Source organism: Corvus hawaiiensis, chromosome 7 (assembly GCF_020740725.1).
Source record: "Corvus hawaiiensis isolate bCorHaw1 chromosome 7, bCorHaw1.pri.cur, whole genome shotgun sequence".
Lineage (NCBI taxonomy): Eukaryota > Metazoa > Chordata > Aves > Passeriformes > Corvidae > Corvus > Corvus hawaiiensis.
Genome location: NC_063219.1, coordinates 37,060,417 through 37,077,973, shown reverse-complemented (window position 1 = coordinate 37,077,973; position 17,557 = coordinate 37,060,417). Strand labels below are relative to the sequence as shown.

The following is a 17,557-nucleotide window of genomic DNA, read 5'->3' as shown; positions in this document are numbered from 1 at the left end:
CAGTGTTGTTGCCTGAAAAGCAAAGCAGTCCAAACAAAATACACCCCCCTCAAAAGTCTGCTCTGTGAGAGTCTCTTTCAAGCTTACTTCTTGATGTTACATGGAAAAGTAGTTTTAATTCACTGTTTTCACATAGTTTTTTATACCTTTTGAGTTAAAGGTCATCAAAAATAGTGGAAAAGTGTTTAAGACTGGTTCTTGATAGTGTGGACTGAGGACCTGGCCTGAAATTTTGTTTGAGGTTTGATTCCAGTACATAAATATTCTGATCAGCTAAATTAAATAAAGAATCAGAGGGGTAAGGAGGAATTGTGAGTTAACCCAAATAATTTGCAAATTAAGAAATGTGGTTTTTAACTTTTTGATTTTTTTTAAATGGTGTATTTTAAAACAAAAATATATAAAAAGAAGGGATTGGAAGTATGAGTTGAAACCAGGCTATTCCTTTCTGCTGTATTTTAGCATACAAGGCAACTCCCAAATCCTTGATATTGAACTGGTAGCAGCCATGAATATTTATCACTGTGTACTGTATGTACATATAGCAATTACAGCAAGAGGAAAAAATATTTTTCTTTACAATTAATATTTGTAAACGTTTATGAAAGTACATAGAAATAAATAAGACAAACACATGGCCTAATTAAGATGAAAGGCATGACAACCCTTGTGATTTGTTCTGAAAAATAAAGACCATTAAAATAGTAAGACTTAATTATTTCTGTAAACATTGCAAATTATCTTTATCTACAAAAACCTTAATTTATGAGTTAAAATATCTATAAGCATTTTTTGACATTTGTACATTCCATGTCAAAAAATTATTGTTAATTTATTATTTATTATACTGTCTACTGTCACATATTACCACTTATTAGTATTTATTGTTCAGAAATTCAGTGTCGTCTGTTGTGTAATGGGAAAAGGAAAAGCATTTTATGTGTGCTTGTAATTTGTGTGTTCTTGGGCTAGTGATAAAAATGCAACTTCTGTAAGGTGATCATATAAAAATGGTGTAATAACAAACAAAAATAACTGGTCTGTTTAAGATTGCAGGCATTAACCATGCTATTTGAGACACAGTTAGCATTTATAAGATAAAGCCAAATCCATGGACTTGTCTAATTGCTGGGTTGAAATCAAGGAGAACTGTATGATGGGGGAATCAAAGCCATGAGGTTTGATCTGGAGGAGCTGGAAGCCTCCACCACCTTTGGAGCCCTTGTTTCTCCAGGTGGATGTGTCTGTGGTCAAACCTCTTGGCTTTGCCTTGGCCTTTAAGGGGGCAACATAGAGCAGAACAGTTTGGATAAACTATAGTGCAATCCAGAAATCCAATCACAGAATGGTTTGGGTTGGAAGGGACCTTAAAACTCATCCCATTCCACCCCTGCCATGGGCAGGGACACCTTCCACTATCCCAGGCTGCTCCATGCCCTGTCCAGCCTGGCCTTGGACACTTCCAAGGATGGGGCATCCACAGCTTCTCTGGGCACCCTGTGCCAGGGCCTCACTGGTTCAATTAGTGCCATCTATGAAAAGTATTTTTTTAGTATCTGTTTTCCCTAAAAGGCTCATATTTGTAGCCATATCCAAATTTTAGTCTGTTTTATTGTAATACTGCTCCTGGAGGATGAAGAGTGCTCATGGCTCTTTTCTGGACTGCCAGATCTTCAATCATAAACTCATTTTACTGTGAATGTAGTTGTTTTGCAGCAGAGAATTATGGCTTTGGATTTTATTTGCAGAGCAGGAGAGTCCTTGCTGCTGCTGCTGCAGGATTGTATCCTACAGCAATCCCCCTTTTCCAGGGAGAGCTGGATTACCTGTACTGCCACACAAATAGTGGCCACATTTATCTGTCCTTCGTGCAGAGCTTCTGCCAGACCGAGGGAACATTCCACTACAAATCAGGTGCTGTTTTAAACTCGCTTTATTCTATAAGCCTGGTGGATTGGAGAATTCAGCCTCCATATCCATAGATACATAAATATGCCCTGTGTGGTCTCCCAAGGGGAAGGCAAAATGTGTTTTTAGTTAAGTTGCATGGGAATTTAATTGAAAGATTTAGGGTAGTGCCATAAAAGAGTAAATCATGGCTGCGTGACACAAAGAAGATTTATAAAGCCAAATAAAAATACTTTAGCACCTTCACTATTATAATTTGCTTGATATAAGTGGAAACCTGTATTAGTTATTTTGTCTGCTAGCAATTAAAAAAAAAAAAAAGGGCTTTTATATTTTACTGGTTTTCAGTCCTTTGGAGTGAAATAATGGGGAAGACAGGAGCAATGGACAGGGAATTCTGTGGACATGTCGCATTTCTGAACCTGCAGGTGGACTCAGCTTCATTCCCAGGAATATTTATATTGGTTAAGCACATGCTTAACTAATTTCACACAAGTAGCTCCTCAGAAGGACTGTGAACTGATTCAGATGAAGCACAAGCATGGCTTTAGACTGCAGCTTGTATGGATGGTGGCCCTGAAATTTGGCCAGTCTCCAAGGCAGTAGGGCTACTATGGGATGGTCCTGCTCTGAGCAAGAAGGTCAATTGTCACACAGCAAAATGCTCAGGGGTGTTTTGGAGAGGAGAGCTGGGGCAGAGCTTTTGGAATGTGACCTTCAGCACAGGTTTAGTGAGTATTCACACACTGTATTTATTGGAGAGCACTGTATATATTAAATGCTGCAGTGTTGATAGGTCTCGATAAGGACACCATAATAGCAGTTGAATTGTAGGGGTTTTTGTGAGATGGTAAGTTAATGATGTAGCTGTTAATTTGAATTTAGCAGACGTTTTAAATATAGGTTTCTCTTACAGAGACAAAAGTTGCAATTTAAAGCTCTTTGGTGGTCTAAAAACAGCTTAATTCTCTAGTAGCATGGTAATAAGTACTAATCCAGCTTATACAGTGATTGTAGTATGTCATGTTTGTGAAAGATTGCCTAACTCTGCTTTCTCTGGGTTTTATGTTAATTTTTTTAAATTAAACATAAAACCTTATAACATCTTTATGCTGAGATAAACTGTTCAATTTAACTTGTGCTCAAGCAGCAGCTGTCAGGAATTATCATGTTTTGAGTGTTCTTGCCATCACCTTGTGTCTCTACCTCCCGGATACACTCTGTGGGATGATAAAGCTCACCTTGTTAGGATTTATTACTTAAATAATAACCCGAGGTAAAATGAAAGTTGATGTCACACGGAATGACAACTGACATATATTTATGTCACACGTTCCATTATAATAAACTTTCCTTTCTTCCCCTTGTAATAGGTGTTAAATGGAAATACACTCCAGCATATCCTCCAGTGCCCTGCGTGAGTCCATTAGCCACGAATGTGGCTGCTCTGTGGGCATGTTCACGGGGACTCGTGCTGTCAGGTGTTATTTAAGCCTGTAAAGCCAGGGAAATCGGTTGGTGCTGGTAGTTAGCAGCTTCTCTGCCAGTAAAGAAGCAGCCATGAGAGCCTCTTAGAGTCAGGATAAATTCTGGAAGTGCTGCAAAGTAACGCAAGCGAATCGAGGAGGGTGTTTTCTAATCAAAGGTTTTATTTTAATTCTTTTCCTTGCTGTAAGCAGAATAGGCAAAGTCATTTCAGGCTCTACATCTGAATTTGCTAGTCATCACCACAGTTTTCTCTTGACACCAGTTTATTGTGCTGAGCTGGGCAGTGATAAGTGATCTGCTTGTTAGTGGAGTCTTACCACTTTCTATTTACAGTGGAGAAAATTTAGGTCTACCTCTTACAAGCTTTCTAGGTTTTCAGCCTTTCTTGCCATGCTAGAAGCCAGGCTCCAGCATGCTTTAATGATGCTATTGAATTCCTTCAGTTTGCCTAAGCCAAGACTGCAGACACTGTTTTCTTTGCCTGTGGCTATTACTATCTTTTTTTTGCATTCTCCTAATTATCCCATTGTTGATCTGAGCAAGGTTAGATTATTCAGAGCTACATGGTTTTGTCCAAGCTTAGTTCCTGGATCTCTTCTCATTGTGCTCTCCGTTGCCCTTTTCTCTCCAGTCAGTGTGTTAACCTTGACACCTCCACTGTCTGAACTTCCCACCCTTGCTCTGTGCTCCTTCCAGAGGTTTCAGTCCCAATGTGTTGTCTCTTTTTTCCCTTCTCTTCCTTCAAATGCAGCCAGGTTCATCAATACTATCCTGTATCAGTTCAGTTTTCTTCCCATAACTCATGGCAGAAAAGAATTTTCTGAAAAATCAGTAAAGGAAAAGATAAACTATAGTGCAATCCAGAAATAGAGTTCTAGAATGGTTTGGAATGGAAAGAACCTTAAAGCTCATCTTGTTCCAATCCCCTGACATGGGCAGGGACTTTTTCCACTAGACCAGGTTGTTCCAAGCCCTGTCCAACCTGGCCTTGGACACTTCCAGGGATCATGGGGCAGCCACAGCTTCTCTGGGTGCCCTGTGCCAGGGCCTCACCACCCTCACAGGGAAAAACATCTTCCTTTATCAAAAGTCAACCCATCCTTTTTTAGTATGAAGCTGTTTCCTCTTGTCCTGTCAATAGCCAAAATTTTTCCAAGCAACCATTTCATTTCATTTTTGCTGGTTTTGGGGTATGTTTTCTCCAGTTTGCATTTTTCTTTGTCACTCTAGTGCTGAGCAGGGATTTCACATTGCCCCCAGGAAGCTTTTCCTGCTCTGCTTTGAGCCTGGCACCCAGGTCACTATGAGGTCCAGAGGTCATTACTCACAGTGACAAATAAGTAATGACATACCTAAAACTATTTTTTCCTCCTAGTATGGCTCGTAATAAACCTGAGCTCATATCTTTATTGGCATTCTGTGTGACAAGCCCTTTAGAACCATCAAATATTTGATGAACAAGGCAGTAACAGTCATCTCTTACTTTCGTAAGCCTTTCAGATCAGCATTGACTCAGGTTGATGAAGATGGATACAGGATCTGTGCCCTAGGAAGCGTTTGTTCTGTAGGTACAGGTTATCTAGGAAGGGTGTAAGTTAGCAGAGATAGGACATAATATAGATGATCTAGATGGGTGTTTGGGGAAGTTCATGAGTTTTGAGGTTGACAGCCAGAATCAGAAGTTTATCACATTAGTGATGTCAGTTTGGCAGTAATCTCGAACACAAAATTAATGTAAAAATAGGAAGAGTGGGAATAAAAATAGAAAAAGAAAAAACTTAGAAAAAATAAGAAATATTTTAAAAGAATAAAACATTGCATAAATCAGTTCTGAATCTGAACCACTAAAATGGTGGATAGAAAAAAACAATTCAGAAACAGGCTGTATTGAAAAGTAGTTTATTAAACTTAAATGTTCTACGTGCAATAGATACCTGATCTCAATTTTTTTCTTTATTTTTAATCCCTTGTGATAAGAAATACAGGACACAAATGTTTGAGGCTCTGCAGCTCTCTGCAGGTTCAGGATTCACTTTGCTTGGAAGAAGTGCTAGCCAGGGGCCAGGAGATGCTCACATGCTTTTGGTGAAACGCAGGGAAATCTGCCACTGGTTACAGTAGGGTCAGGATTTCATATTACGCATTTAAATACATTCATTTTCTGATAGCCTGAGAAGTTACACAAGGCTAAGATAGCAGCTTGTTAGTGTTGTTTGTGTCTGCTTTATCTAATTGAAGGATGTGTGCAGTGTTGTGGACTATGGAATAGCAGGAGTGCAGCGGCAGGACTGGGGTGCAAGGGTAGAAACAACATTTCATTATAGAGGATACCTAATAAAAATGTGAAAATAAAACAGAAAAAGGGTGGGGAAAAAAAAAAAAAAAAGAAAAGCAGACCATGCTAGATAAGTGCACTGCATAAATCAAAAGGGTTTATGTCATAACATGAACATGTGCCATTCCTGCTCATATATTGAATTTCAGTAGTCGGGTGCATAAAGAAGTAAAGTGTAATGAAACTGGCAAGCAAAGTATTCCCTAGCCAGCCTTATCTTTGTTCCATTTGTCCTTCAGATACAGCTTTTCTTGCCTTTTTCAATAAAATCCATCCAGCTTTTTTTTTATTTTGCATCTCTCTGTAACGGAGCTGGGAAGACCAATGAGATTCGGTGCTTTTCTAGTTGGGTTCTTAGCAGCTGCTTTTTAAGAGATCAAAACTTCGAATGCTGCTACATGGTATTAAGGCTTAGCTATTGATGTGTCCCTATAGGGGTTACGTTTTTCTTGGGGGGAGGGAGTGGGGAGCAGGGGAAGGGGTGACCCCTTGCGAGCACGCTCGCCGACAGTAAACACTGCTCTCCTTGTTTTCCAGGATCCTTTTTGCAAGCTCGGTGCTTAACCTGGCTGAACTCGCCGCCCTCCGCCCTGACCTTGGCAAATTGAAAAAGGTCCTCTACTTCCATGAGAACCAATTGGCATATCCTGTCCAGAAATGCCAGGAAAGGGATTTTCAGTATGGATACAACCAGATTCTTTCATGGTAGGTGTTGCTTGCACTGCTCCTCGTTATTTAAGGGCTCCTTCTGTCCTACAGCATTGTAACCCTGAGGAGTCCTTCTCCATGTACTATTTCTTAATATTAATTATTTTTCTATTTTTATTTTGTACTGATTGTTTTTTATATTCATTATTTTGTATTAATGTTTTACAAGACCATGTAGTGACAGGAAAAGGGGGATTGACTTCAAACTGAAAGAGAGTAGGTTTAGGTTGGATATTAGGAAGGAATTCGTCAGTGTGAGGGTGGGGAGGCCCTGGCACAGGTTGCCCAGAGAAGCTGTGGCTGCCCCATCCCTGGCAGTGTCCAAGGCCAGGTTGGATGGTGCTTGGAGCAGCCTGGGATAGTGGAAGGTATCCCATGGCAGGGGTGGAATGGGATGGGCTTTAAGGTCCCTTCCAACCCAAACCATTCTGGGATTCTATAAACAATGACCCTGTAGCAAACTGAGGTACCAGCAGAGTCCTGAGGAGAGCTTCATAAAATCAGTGTGGCTGAACCACTCTGCTCTAAAAAATCATCTCAATTTATTGTATAAAGTCCACCAATGCTGCTGTGGTGTACCCATTGCTGGTGGGATTTCTGACCTGTGCCTTGGCTGTAAGTGATGCTTTGTTTCATGGATGCTGCAGCTACTCAGCTCGTGCTTGGCCATAGCTTTTACTGCATCCAGCTGAAATTATGGAGAGGGTTTTAGGGAAATAAACAGAAATTAAAATGTACTGCAGCACTTTTCCTGTGAAGAGAGGGCAGTAAACATAACAGATAAATCCTTATATTTCTTTCATCTAGTATTCAGAAATTGTGCAGTGCTAAAATACCCAGACGTTTTAAAGGCTGCGGTCCTTTGTTGTTGCTAAAAACAAATGTATTTCTCGAATCTGAGTTAATGAAAGAAGTTAATAACAACACCACTGAAAAGCTTTGTGGTTAGGCACTGCACAGACCTAAGTGGAACAGCAAAACTCACTTTTTTTAAACTGAAATAGATTCATTTCCATGATCTTTCTCACCTCTCTCTTGGTGGACGAATTATTAAGAATAGGGCTTGAGCATTTTAAGGAGCAAGTTAAGCTTTTGCATCTTTATAATCCAAGACAGTTGAAATTTCTCAGTTAATGATCTGTGTATGTTCTGGCCATTCTGCAGCTGCCTCTGCCACAGTGTTTGCAACATGTTTCACTTACTGAGCTGTAAAGATGGGAAAGTGGAGTGAAAGATCTTTTGAAAACAGTAGCAGCCATTTTCAGATGTTCTAACAAAAAGAAGTGTTTTCTGGCACTGGGAAAAGAATATTTTTTGTATATATATTTTGCTTTATTATGGCAGTTATTTTTCATACATCTGTTGTAAACTGACAAACATTTATCCTCAAAATATGCATTTTAAGTATCTTCTCTCATTAGATAAATAAAGATGATTTTTACAGATCAGAGAATTCTGGAATGGTTTATGTTGGAAGGGACTCTCAAGACCATCTTGTTCCAACCCCATGGGCAGGGACACCCTGCAGTAGACCAGATTTCTCAAAGCCCATCCAACCTGGCCTTGGACACTTCCAGGGATGGGGCAATAGATGCTCCATTCTGTCTCCTTCAGCCTCCAGTATCATCTTCATGTAGTTACGTAATATTCATCTCCCATTTCTGCTCTGCTGAAACCCCAATTTAATAGCAAATAGAAGCCATCTCATCTGTATTATTCTTCACATTCCAGTGGTCATCTGCAAAGAGATGCCATGTTCCCATCTTCCAAATATGTTAGAAATAGGGAAACCGTACCTTTCCAATTTTACACAGGGTTTTTGGAGATGATTAAAATTAGAGCACTTTGAACCTTCAGGTTGGTGCTTTGGATCATTAAAAAAACAGAATTCTGCTTTTTGTACCTGATCTAAGGAGTTCATCTTTCTAATTTGCCCCTGATTTGCAGAGCCTGCAGGAAGGAGTTAGGGCAGATAAGACTTCATGCACAAGAAAAGGTGAGATGATGTTGTTGGAGCCTTTGCTGTGTGTCAGAGAGCAGGAAAGAAATGTGTCGGCTTCCTGCCTCGTGTCATCTGTAAATCAGTGCAGAAAAGATGACTTCTGTACAAAACTGAGGCTTCTGATGGGTGAAAAACCATAGGTGGGGAAGAGGGTGGCATGCCAGCTCCTGCAGCCAGCTTGAAAAGGATTATGTCTCTCTAATGTTGGGGTTTCTTTGCTTTTCCTGCTGATTCCTGCTGCTTTGGTGAGCAGTGTCAGTTCTCTTTCTTGACCAGAGAGCAGAAAGATGCAGAGAGGATGAATGACAGCCTCTCACCTCAAATATACTTTTCCCCAGCCCTGTGACTTATGAACACATGTCCTCAATGTATCTTCTGACCTGTAGGTCTGTGCTACAATGTATACCATATTGAGAAAACCAACTGGCCATAAAGCATTTCTTACCTCAGCTAGTGTTGAGTGTATTGGTGTAGCTCAGGTTGTGGCAGCACTGCCAGCATAAACTTCCAGATACTTCAGGTTTTTTACAGCTGCTTATTTTCTCCAGACTGACTCTAAGTGGAGAAATAATACCTACATTATTGCTGAACTGCATTTTAAAATTTTTGATCTGGTCGATTTTAAAACACAGCAGTAGAAATAAAACATTAAATTTATATGCCATTTTTTTTCAAACTTTTTTTGGTAGGAGGGATACTGCATGCTATGTATTTTATTTTCATATATAATGAATATAATCTTAATCAGGCTTATGTCTGCATAGGTTAAAATAGCATTCAATTTCTTTAGTGTCCTGCTGCCTGACACCCATGGTCAGCTGAAGGTAGGTTAAACAAAGGTAAGTTGTCCTTCAATAAAAAACATTTCTGAGGAATTTTCATTTTATTACAACTTTAATTCTACAAAAGTCAGATTACAGTAGGCCTTATCTCTTCATAATGCTTCTAAGAGATGATGACAGTAATAATATACTTACCATTTTATGAATAAAACTCCACAGCTAGAATAGGGTGTGCTCCTTTAGATTAATAATAGTAATTTATTATTACTTAAAGAAGGTTAAACATGTTTTCAAAGGGTGAATAGACAGAAATTAAGACATTTCTGATTAAGGTATATATGCTACTCCTAATTCATGTGAAAAGGCTGGTTTTAATTAGAATCCACTTTCACCTTTTGCTTGTTTATGAGAATAAGTATCCTATTTCCTTTGCCTGTAGAATAATTTTGTTCCTTTTGTGGCATCAATATGTTCATTAATCTTCACCTCTTTTTACAGTTTGGTTGCTGATGTTGTGGTGTTCAACTCTGCTTTTAATATGGAATCGTTCCTTAAATCCATTGGAAAATTTATGAAGCTGATTCCTGACCACAGACCTAAGGATTTGGAAAAAATAATCAGACCGAAGTGCCAAGTTCTTTATTTTCCAGTCAGGTTTCCTGATGTGAGCAGGTCAGTACATTTTCCACGTCATAAATTGCCTCCAGCCTGTCAAAACTCTGTATTTATGGTGACGTTCTAACTAATCAGCTAAAGCATCGTTAATGAATGAGTTTGATAATATGCAAAATCCCCTAATTGATAAATGTATTTCAATAATCAGAGGCTATTGAGGCAGCCGAGCCTGTCCTCAGTGCCTGTCATGCAAACTTGCATCGTTCAGGATGAGTGATTTCCCACTTGTTTTAGTGATTTCCCACTTGTTTCAGCCTTCCAGGAGTTGCTGGCTCCTCGGCTCTCTGCGTATTTGTGCAGGGGAGGTCAAGGAGGAGACAGAAATGCTGGAGAACAGTGAAAGTGATAAGCCTGCAGCCAAGGAGCTATTTTATTCCCTCCTCCCTCCCCTACCTCTTTTACGGCTTTCCAGGTAGGCAGAAGCATTCCTGTGGCAGGGAGCAGACTTGCAGATGTTGGCATTTGCTGCAGCAGGAGTTGCTCTTCGCTCCTCCTCGGTTGCTCTGAAGGACGTTTTTTATTGCCCTCGTTTCAGAGCCCGTCTTGAAATTAGCAGTGGGTTATGTGGCTCAAAGGGAACATTCACAGGATCCTTTTCACTTTTGATTAAACCTGGCACAATTGTTTTTCCTGTTCTAAGGGACTCTCCTCCCACCGAACAGGAACTTTGCTTCAGTGGGACCGGCACTAAATAGAGCGTGATTCTGCAATTTGATTATACTCTTAAAACCAACACCATGCTAGGTACGTTTTTTTTCTGAAATAAGGATGAGAAGCACTACAATGACTTTGCAAGAGCCTGCCTTTTGATCTGATAATAAGTTCTGGCCACACTTAAGATCCCTGACCAGCCTGTACTTAGAGTTATTTCAAAGGCTAAATATACATGTGTGGTAGTTCGAGGTAGAGAAATGTTTAGTGCAGGAGCTGAGGTCAAGCACTCGTTGATGTACTCAAACTGCAAGGTTTGAGTTTCAGTGTCTTGGAAAACTTCATATTCTAAAACACTGAATCAAATCATTTAGAAATCAATGTCTAAAGTTAAATCTTTAAACCTCTATTTTTTCCAAGTGGGTTAAAATCCTCCAGTGTTTCTTAGGGAGTTGGCTGCCTCGATCTCAGCATGGTTCAGTACCTGTATATCTTTGAGGATCTACTATTCCCTCTTAGAGTCCAGAGCTTTTGAGTGCAGGGAATGCTGTGGGTGCTCAGCATATTTGACGTGGAGCCAATTCCAAAGGCTCTCGTGGTTTTGGCATACCTTAGGAATCATGTGGCCCAGACCTAGTTTTGGAGATGAAGTTATGATAACCCTGTCTCGTATATTACATCAGCTCTTTTGGACTTGTCAGCCCTGGCACATGGGGTCAGACATGATCTGACAAATTAGGCTGAAGTCATCATACACACAGCACTCATTTGTCCAAAGCAGGAGGTGATTAGGTGGGTAAAATCATTAGCCTGCTACCCAAACTGGTAACAGTAGGAAGATCTCAGATCTCAGTGTGTGCTCTTTTAGAGTCACATTAAATCACATCTCCCAAGGCAGGACACCTTTCCCATTTTTATTGTGGTCGCTGCACTTGAAGTTATATCAAAAACCTCTTTTCAACAGTGATGGGCAGAATTAAGATGTCCATAAGCAACTGTGTGACTGTAAAACTTTCACAGCAGAGTAATTAGAAACAAAGATTAGTATCAGCTCTATTATATCTAATATATATTTTATTCAACAGCTAATTCTAGATGAAAGATCTGAGGTGTTTAGACAAAGTCCAATATCGAGACAGGAAAAAAGGCAGAAGAAAGGGTTACTTCTGCCTGACTCTGAAGTTCTTCAGGCTTTGACCTTCAGCTGCAGCCAATATTTGCTATTTCTTTACATGTTTTACATAAAGTTGAATGCACCTGTGGCAATTCAAAGCTGGTTTTTTAATTTAGATTGTATTAGTATAGTGACTGAATGGAGATTGAGGAGAAAAAGGTTAAGAAAAATTGTGGCCAAGCTAAACTTTATAAAGCAAGCTCTTAGCCCAGAGTGTTTTTCAAGTTATTTTCAAATGGTAATTTGCTTTATCCAAACCAAACTCATACAGTGTAAGTAAGTGATTATTTGCATGACTGACAATCATTTCAGTGCCTGCAGTCTTTTTAAAATGCATAATTTTGCTGAGATGTTGGGAAAATATTTAAAAATTCTGAAGGCAAAATAACCAGGGTTCTTTATTTTTTTATTTTGACCTCTTTATTTTGTGTGTGAATGTCTCAGGGTGTGTTTGTGTCTGAAACATAATCTACATTTGGACTGGGGAGAGAGAGGTGATCTGAGAAATCATCCTCATGCATGTGATGGGGAGCTTTTTATGATTATTTTAGATTAATATTGCAGTTGTAGGGCAAAATAAAATATATCTGACCCTTGATCAAAACCAGTGTAATGAAGGATCATGGCACAGGAGTTAATTCTGTAAAATATCTACCTTTTAATGTAATTACTGCAGGTGATGGGCACAAACAGCACAAGCAGCATAGTAAATGATCACTTAAGAGGGGAGGTATAATGATGAAGGATATCCTAGGAAACACTTGTGGATACTCTTAGAGGCATCACTATAATTTGTAATGTATATTTAAATATTTCAAATGGGCCTCTAACCACTGCTTTTCTACTTTTGAGAGGAAGTTATTGATGCCTTTTTTATAAAGAATCTTTTTTAAAATAAATATGTGTCATTAAGATCTGTGTTGGTGTTCCCAGAGCAAACCCACCAGACTGTAGTCCTTATCTGACAATGAGAAGAGATGAAAGGATTTGAGGATTTGACAGAATAAGATATTTACTGACCTAATCCTCCTGTTTTCTTGTTCTGGTACAATGACTGGCTTCCATATTATATCCTGTGATGCCAAGGCTACTCTGTATATACCCACCTCATGTGATTTCTGACTTCAGTTCTGCTCTGTTTACATTCTGGTGAAGCAAATGATGTAGGAATAAACAGAGTGTTTCTAAGCTTGGAGACAAAAAACCCCTCTGAGTTTGGGCTGTCCCTTCACAGTGCCTTGGTCTTGCAAGGGATGGAGACCAGTGGCTGATCTTCTGCCATATGTGCTGTGTGTCAGACTGGGGTTTTATAGCACAGAGAGTTAAATACGTCGTAATTCACACTTATGTGGCTGTTGACTTAATTTTAGTATATTTTCTATTGTGACATAAATAAAATACAATTTTTTTCACTGTACAGTCAGTAGAGTCTATTTTGATGTGATCTTTTTCCACTTTTGCACTGTGAAATGATGCCCAAGGAAGAAATTCCCCTTTGATTGATGTTGTCTTTGGTACTTCTCCACATGCCAGCAGAGCCCTCTGGAAATCTTCTGCAAGGTATACCTTTGTTGGTATTTGGATATCCGCTGGAGCATTATCCTGGTCTACTGGAAGGTGTCTCTGCCTGTGGCAGAACAAGATTCCAGCCCAAACCATTCCATGATTCTGTGATTTTATACAAATTCTCTCATCCCATCTGTGCCCACATTGTCAGTGGCAGTTTGCAAAGCAGGGTCAGATTAGGTACTCCTTGGAATTCATTCCTATGAAAATTTTAATTTAGATTTTGGTTATTACTACTATTCCTCTGATCGTAGTATATCTTTTTTTGTTATCATGCTGTGGTAGGAAAGGAAGATGTTTTTATAAGCAAGAATGAAGTAACGTTCCTAAGAGCTCAAAATTCACATTGGACTAAGGTGGAATAATATAAAAGAAACATAAGAGTGTGAGGATTACAGCAGAAAATAAAAACTTTTTTTCTAAGTGGAACTTGCTAGTGAGTATCTTGTACTATCTGCATTACACATTTTGAAGTAGAATTAAGGATTTTAGACTTGTTTCTTCATTTGCTTTTATAACTTAGTACAGCTAACAGGACATTTTCAACCATTTGGGCTTATATTTTTTTAGTTAATAGTGTGAGAGTGGCAATATTTGCCAATTTGGAGAGTATTTTAGGGCCAGTCAAGGGAGTTCCTGAGTAAAGCAGAAGTTTTTAAAAGATGGTGGCAGTATCTCTTGTGCTGAAACGTGTGGAGGAGCCTGTTTTGGGGAAATAAAAAAAAAAAAAAATTAATTGCATCACTTGGATCAAGTTTGCAGGGTTGAACTTAACTGGAAAAATGCAGATGTCAATGAGCAAGGAGAGACTTGGATTCACAGGAGCCCAAAGCTATGGATGGGCACTGGGGACGTGTCTGCGTCGCAGGGACAGATGCTCAGCAGTGGTACTCACGTGAGCTGTAGTGAACTCTCTTGCATGTGAGAAGCAGTAGATAGCTTAGAATAGCAGTTTTTGGCTCATTAGCCTTCTAGTGAAATAGCATGTATTAGCTTAGGTGGAGTGCTAATGACAGTGACTCTGGTACTGGCGGTACCTACCGCCTTTGGTGGTGGCTCGGGCATCTCCGTGGTGCACTGTGCCCTCTCCGGTGGCATGGCCTCACTGCCACCACAGTTTATGGGTCATTAGCATAATTAGAAAGTGCCAGTAGACTGCTCCTACCTTGGGGCTTGCTGCTGAAGAGCTGGGTGATGAAAATTGCTCTTAGAGTGTCTTTTCTCCTCACCTGCCGCAAGCGGGATTTGAGGAGTGTTGTTGGCACGCTGAGCGTTACACATGGAGCATGAGGGATGCTCTCAGGATCTGGGACACAGCCCCTGCTGGGAAGAAAGTTCAGTGTGGGCTCCAAAGGGGCATAAAATGGAGTCTTTCCATTGTGGAGCTGTTGGCAGTGGAGTGGTTCCTCCTGCCCCTCTGGGAGAAGTGCTAACTCAGGTAGCTGCACCTGCAGAGAGGGCTTAGGTGGTTCAGTGAAGGACACCTTCATTTTCAGTGGTGTTTTCTCACATGATGCTTTCTCCACACACTTAACCTCTGCTGTCTTGGGTGGTGTAGGAGTTTCCATTCTCCCCCTGGATCATGGAAGAGCTGTTACCACAGCCTTGTCTTCCAGGCAGAACATGCCAGTTTTATCCCCAAAATATTTATCCCCAGACCACTCCAGCAGCATCAGAATGAGAACGCCCTCCTAGAGAAGGGCCAGGCTGAAGAGTCTGCTGGCATGTATTTGTTCTGCAAAACTTGCTAAAAAGTAATTTCTTTTTCTCTATTCAGGGACAAAAATAGTTTTACTGACTCTCTTTTATCTGTCGTATAGGTATTCCTCTAAATGCTATCATAATAACCATTTAGGCTCACAATAGCTCACAAGGATACTTAAACAGAATTCTCTGTGCAACCTACTTTTTTATTATGTTGGGTACTGCTCATGTTGCATACAACACATTCCCATAAAACTTGCTTTTTGTATTTACAGAGAAATTTCTCTGGAGAGTTAAGGTCTTGTAAAACATTCTTGTTCTACAGCGTGAACGAATTATCATACTCTGGGGAGTTAAAAGTGAAGTGTACTGAAGAAAAGAATTTTTTCATTAAAATGCAGTTTATATTGATAAAACAGATTACTAGCATTTGATGAAATGTGAAACTTGGATCTACCCATATCGCTAAATCACCAGTAGGTTTATTTTGGCAAGAAGAATAGTATGTAATGTATATCAGGACCAATGGTTATACAGTACCTGTTAGTTTTATATTAGATTAAATTGTCTTTCACTAAAGTACTTGGAAAAAACCCTACTATATCTGTATCTTGAAGTAGCAGAATGTGGTAACCAAGAATATTAGAAAATAAAAGCTGTCGTGTTATCAGTTTTGGCACAGTCATTTATCAATCAGTATTTTAAACATTGACAAGTGGTAATTTAATAGGGAATGACCCTGTTGGCAGGAAGTTCTAATGACAGATGATGCAAACTCATTTATCACTATGGGGCTGTGCTGGCTTCTTACCTTTCTCAGTATCACAGCTCATATTTTCCAAGTCTGGGATGTGAGAAGCCACAAAGGGCAAAACCTGTGGCACTGAGCCTATAACCACTCCCATCTAATCTGATTAACCCCTTAGCTACAAATTTCTCTGCAGCAGAGCTGGTAAGAGTTACAAGTTCTCATACTGATTGAAATGCCATTTGCTTTTTAAGGAGGATTTTCCATAATACTTTCCCATAGGCAGTTTTTCAGAAATATTCAAGTTGTGTCACTTTGAATGCAAAGTTGAGACGTGCTGGTGCTTGGCTTTCAAAAAACAAACCACATCCTAATAATTAATAGCACATTTCATTAGCAGGCATTAAAAATATTGCATGCAGTGCCCTATACAATGGGCAGCTATTATTATTATTATCATTACTACTCGAGGAGGAAATTGATGCATTCAGAGGTTTAATTGATTCGTGCATATTCATGTGGGAAGTCAGTGGTAGAGTCACGACTGGACTGGATTATTATGCACTTCCATGCATAATAATTTCTCTGCAACTTGGGAAGAGAATAGCCTACCTTGCTGCAATAAATGTGGGCATTTGCTGTTGAGAGATGTCAGGGGAGAAGGGATGAAAATGACACCTTCATCAGCAACTGGTATGGATGGTGCTCCTCAGTCTTCTAGGTTTCCATCTGGAATACAGTCATTCAACTGTACTTACTGGGAATTTAAACAATAATATATTTTTACTTTAATTTCCACAATATTAAAAGTTTTGATCCATTTAATATGATTTTATGTTACTTTTTTTAAAGCATAATAAACACAAGCCCTTGTTGGGGCTTTCTTCATCTTCCTCCCTCAATTCTCTGTTTCTTTTCTTCTCCTTTCACAAGAGTCTTTCTCCTGAGTGCTGGGATGGGTTAAATACCATCCCCATTCAGGATGGTTGAGACATGAAATACTTTTGGAGTTTGCATCAAATTGTTGTCATAAGTGAATTTTAAGTTTAATTGGTTAAAATTGTGGCAGACTTAAAGCTGTGGGTTTGAGTTTTTTTGATTTTATTCAAAGTGGAAAAATTATGTTGCTTAATGGTAGGATCCTGCAAAGTACTAAATACCCTCATTTTACCTGCAGTCAGGGGGAACTGAGGGCTTTTTGTGGGAATACAGCATTAACAGGGGTGGGAAAAGGTGGCACAAAACTAACAGGGTTTTGAGTGATGTGGCTGTGTCCAGGTCCCTTTCAATCCATAGGAACTTAAATCATTTGCATGTGTGAAAGATGGTTTTTATAGACAAGGCTGTCCCTGATGGATTTTGCATTTCAAAATACTGCCCTTCAATGTTTGAACAATTCCATATTTTTTTATTATGAAATTCATGAATATTGCATGGAAGTGAAGGTGGATTTTCTTTTTTTTTTTTTTTCCTTTAGAAGGATTTCATGCTTACAGGATCGTATCAGAGAAGGAGGCAGTCATGTTAGGCTCTTATTTCTTAGTTGCTACATGAGGCAGTGACAGAAACTTATTGTTTAAATATTGTGAGTACTTGTAATATAGCATAAAAGAAAACTGGTAATGTGCTAAAAATTGCAGAAAATATAAAGAATAGGAAGAAAAATCTGAGTTTTTAGAGATTCTTCACTAAGAATACAAAATGTCAGAAATCAGTCTTGGAAGTATGAAAAAAATCTCTGTTCCTAGTTGTAGGGGAATGGCAGTACCTTTACAAAAAGCCACATTTCATCTTGAACACAGTATTAGTTTAGGGG

At 39.3% G+C, this 17,557-nt stretch overlaps 1 protein-coding gene across 18 annotated transcripts in view; it reads left to right on the top strand.

Moving 5' to 3' along the window:
* Nucleotides 1-17,557, top strand: part of GTDC1 (glycosyltransferase like domain containing 1) — a 200,639-nt gene that overhangs the window by 79,384 nt on the left and 103,698 nt on the right. For 14 of the 18 annotated variants that reach the window (XR_007204642.1, XR_007204641.1, XR_007204643.1 and 11 more), the window contains 2 exons: nucleotides 6,269-6,436; nucleotides 9,722-9,895. Coding sequence is in view for 15 of the 18 variants with exons in the window: in XM_048308682.1 (XP_048164639.1) it covers nucleotides 6,269-6,436; nucleotides 9,722-9,895 (342 nt within the window). In the remaining 3 variants the exon portion in view is untranslated. Of the gene's footprint in view, nucleotides 1-6,268; nucleotides 6,437-8,386; nucleotides 8,436-9,231; nucleotides 9,281-9,721; nucleotides 9,896-17,557 lie in introns of those variants that run through there. The other 4 variants (XM_048308687.1, XM_048308686.1, XM_048308690.1 and 1 more) reach the window with 3 other exon arrangements.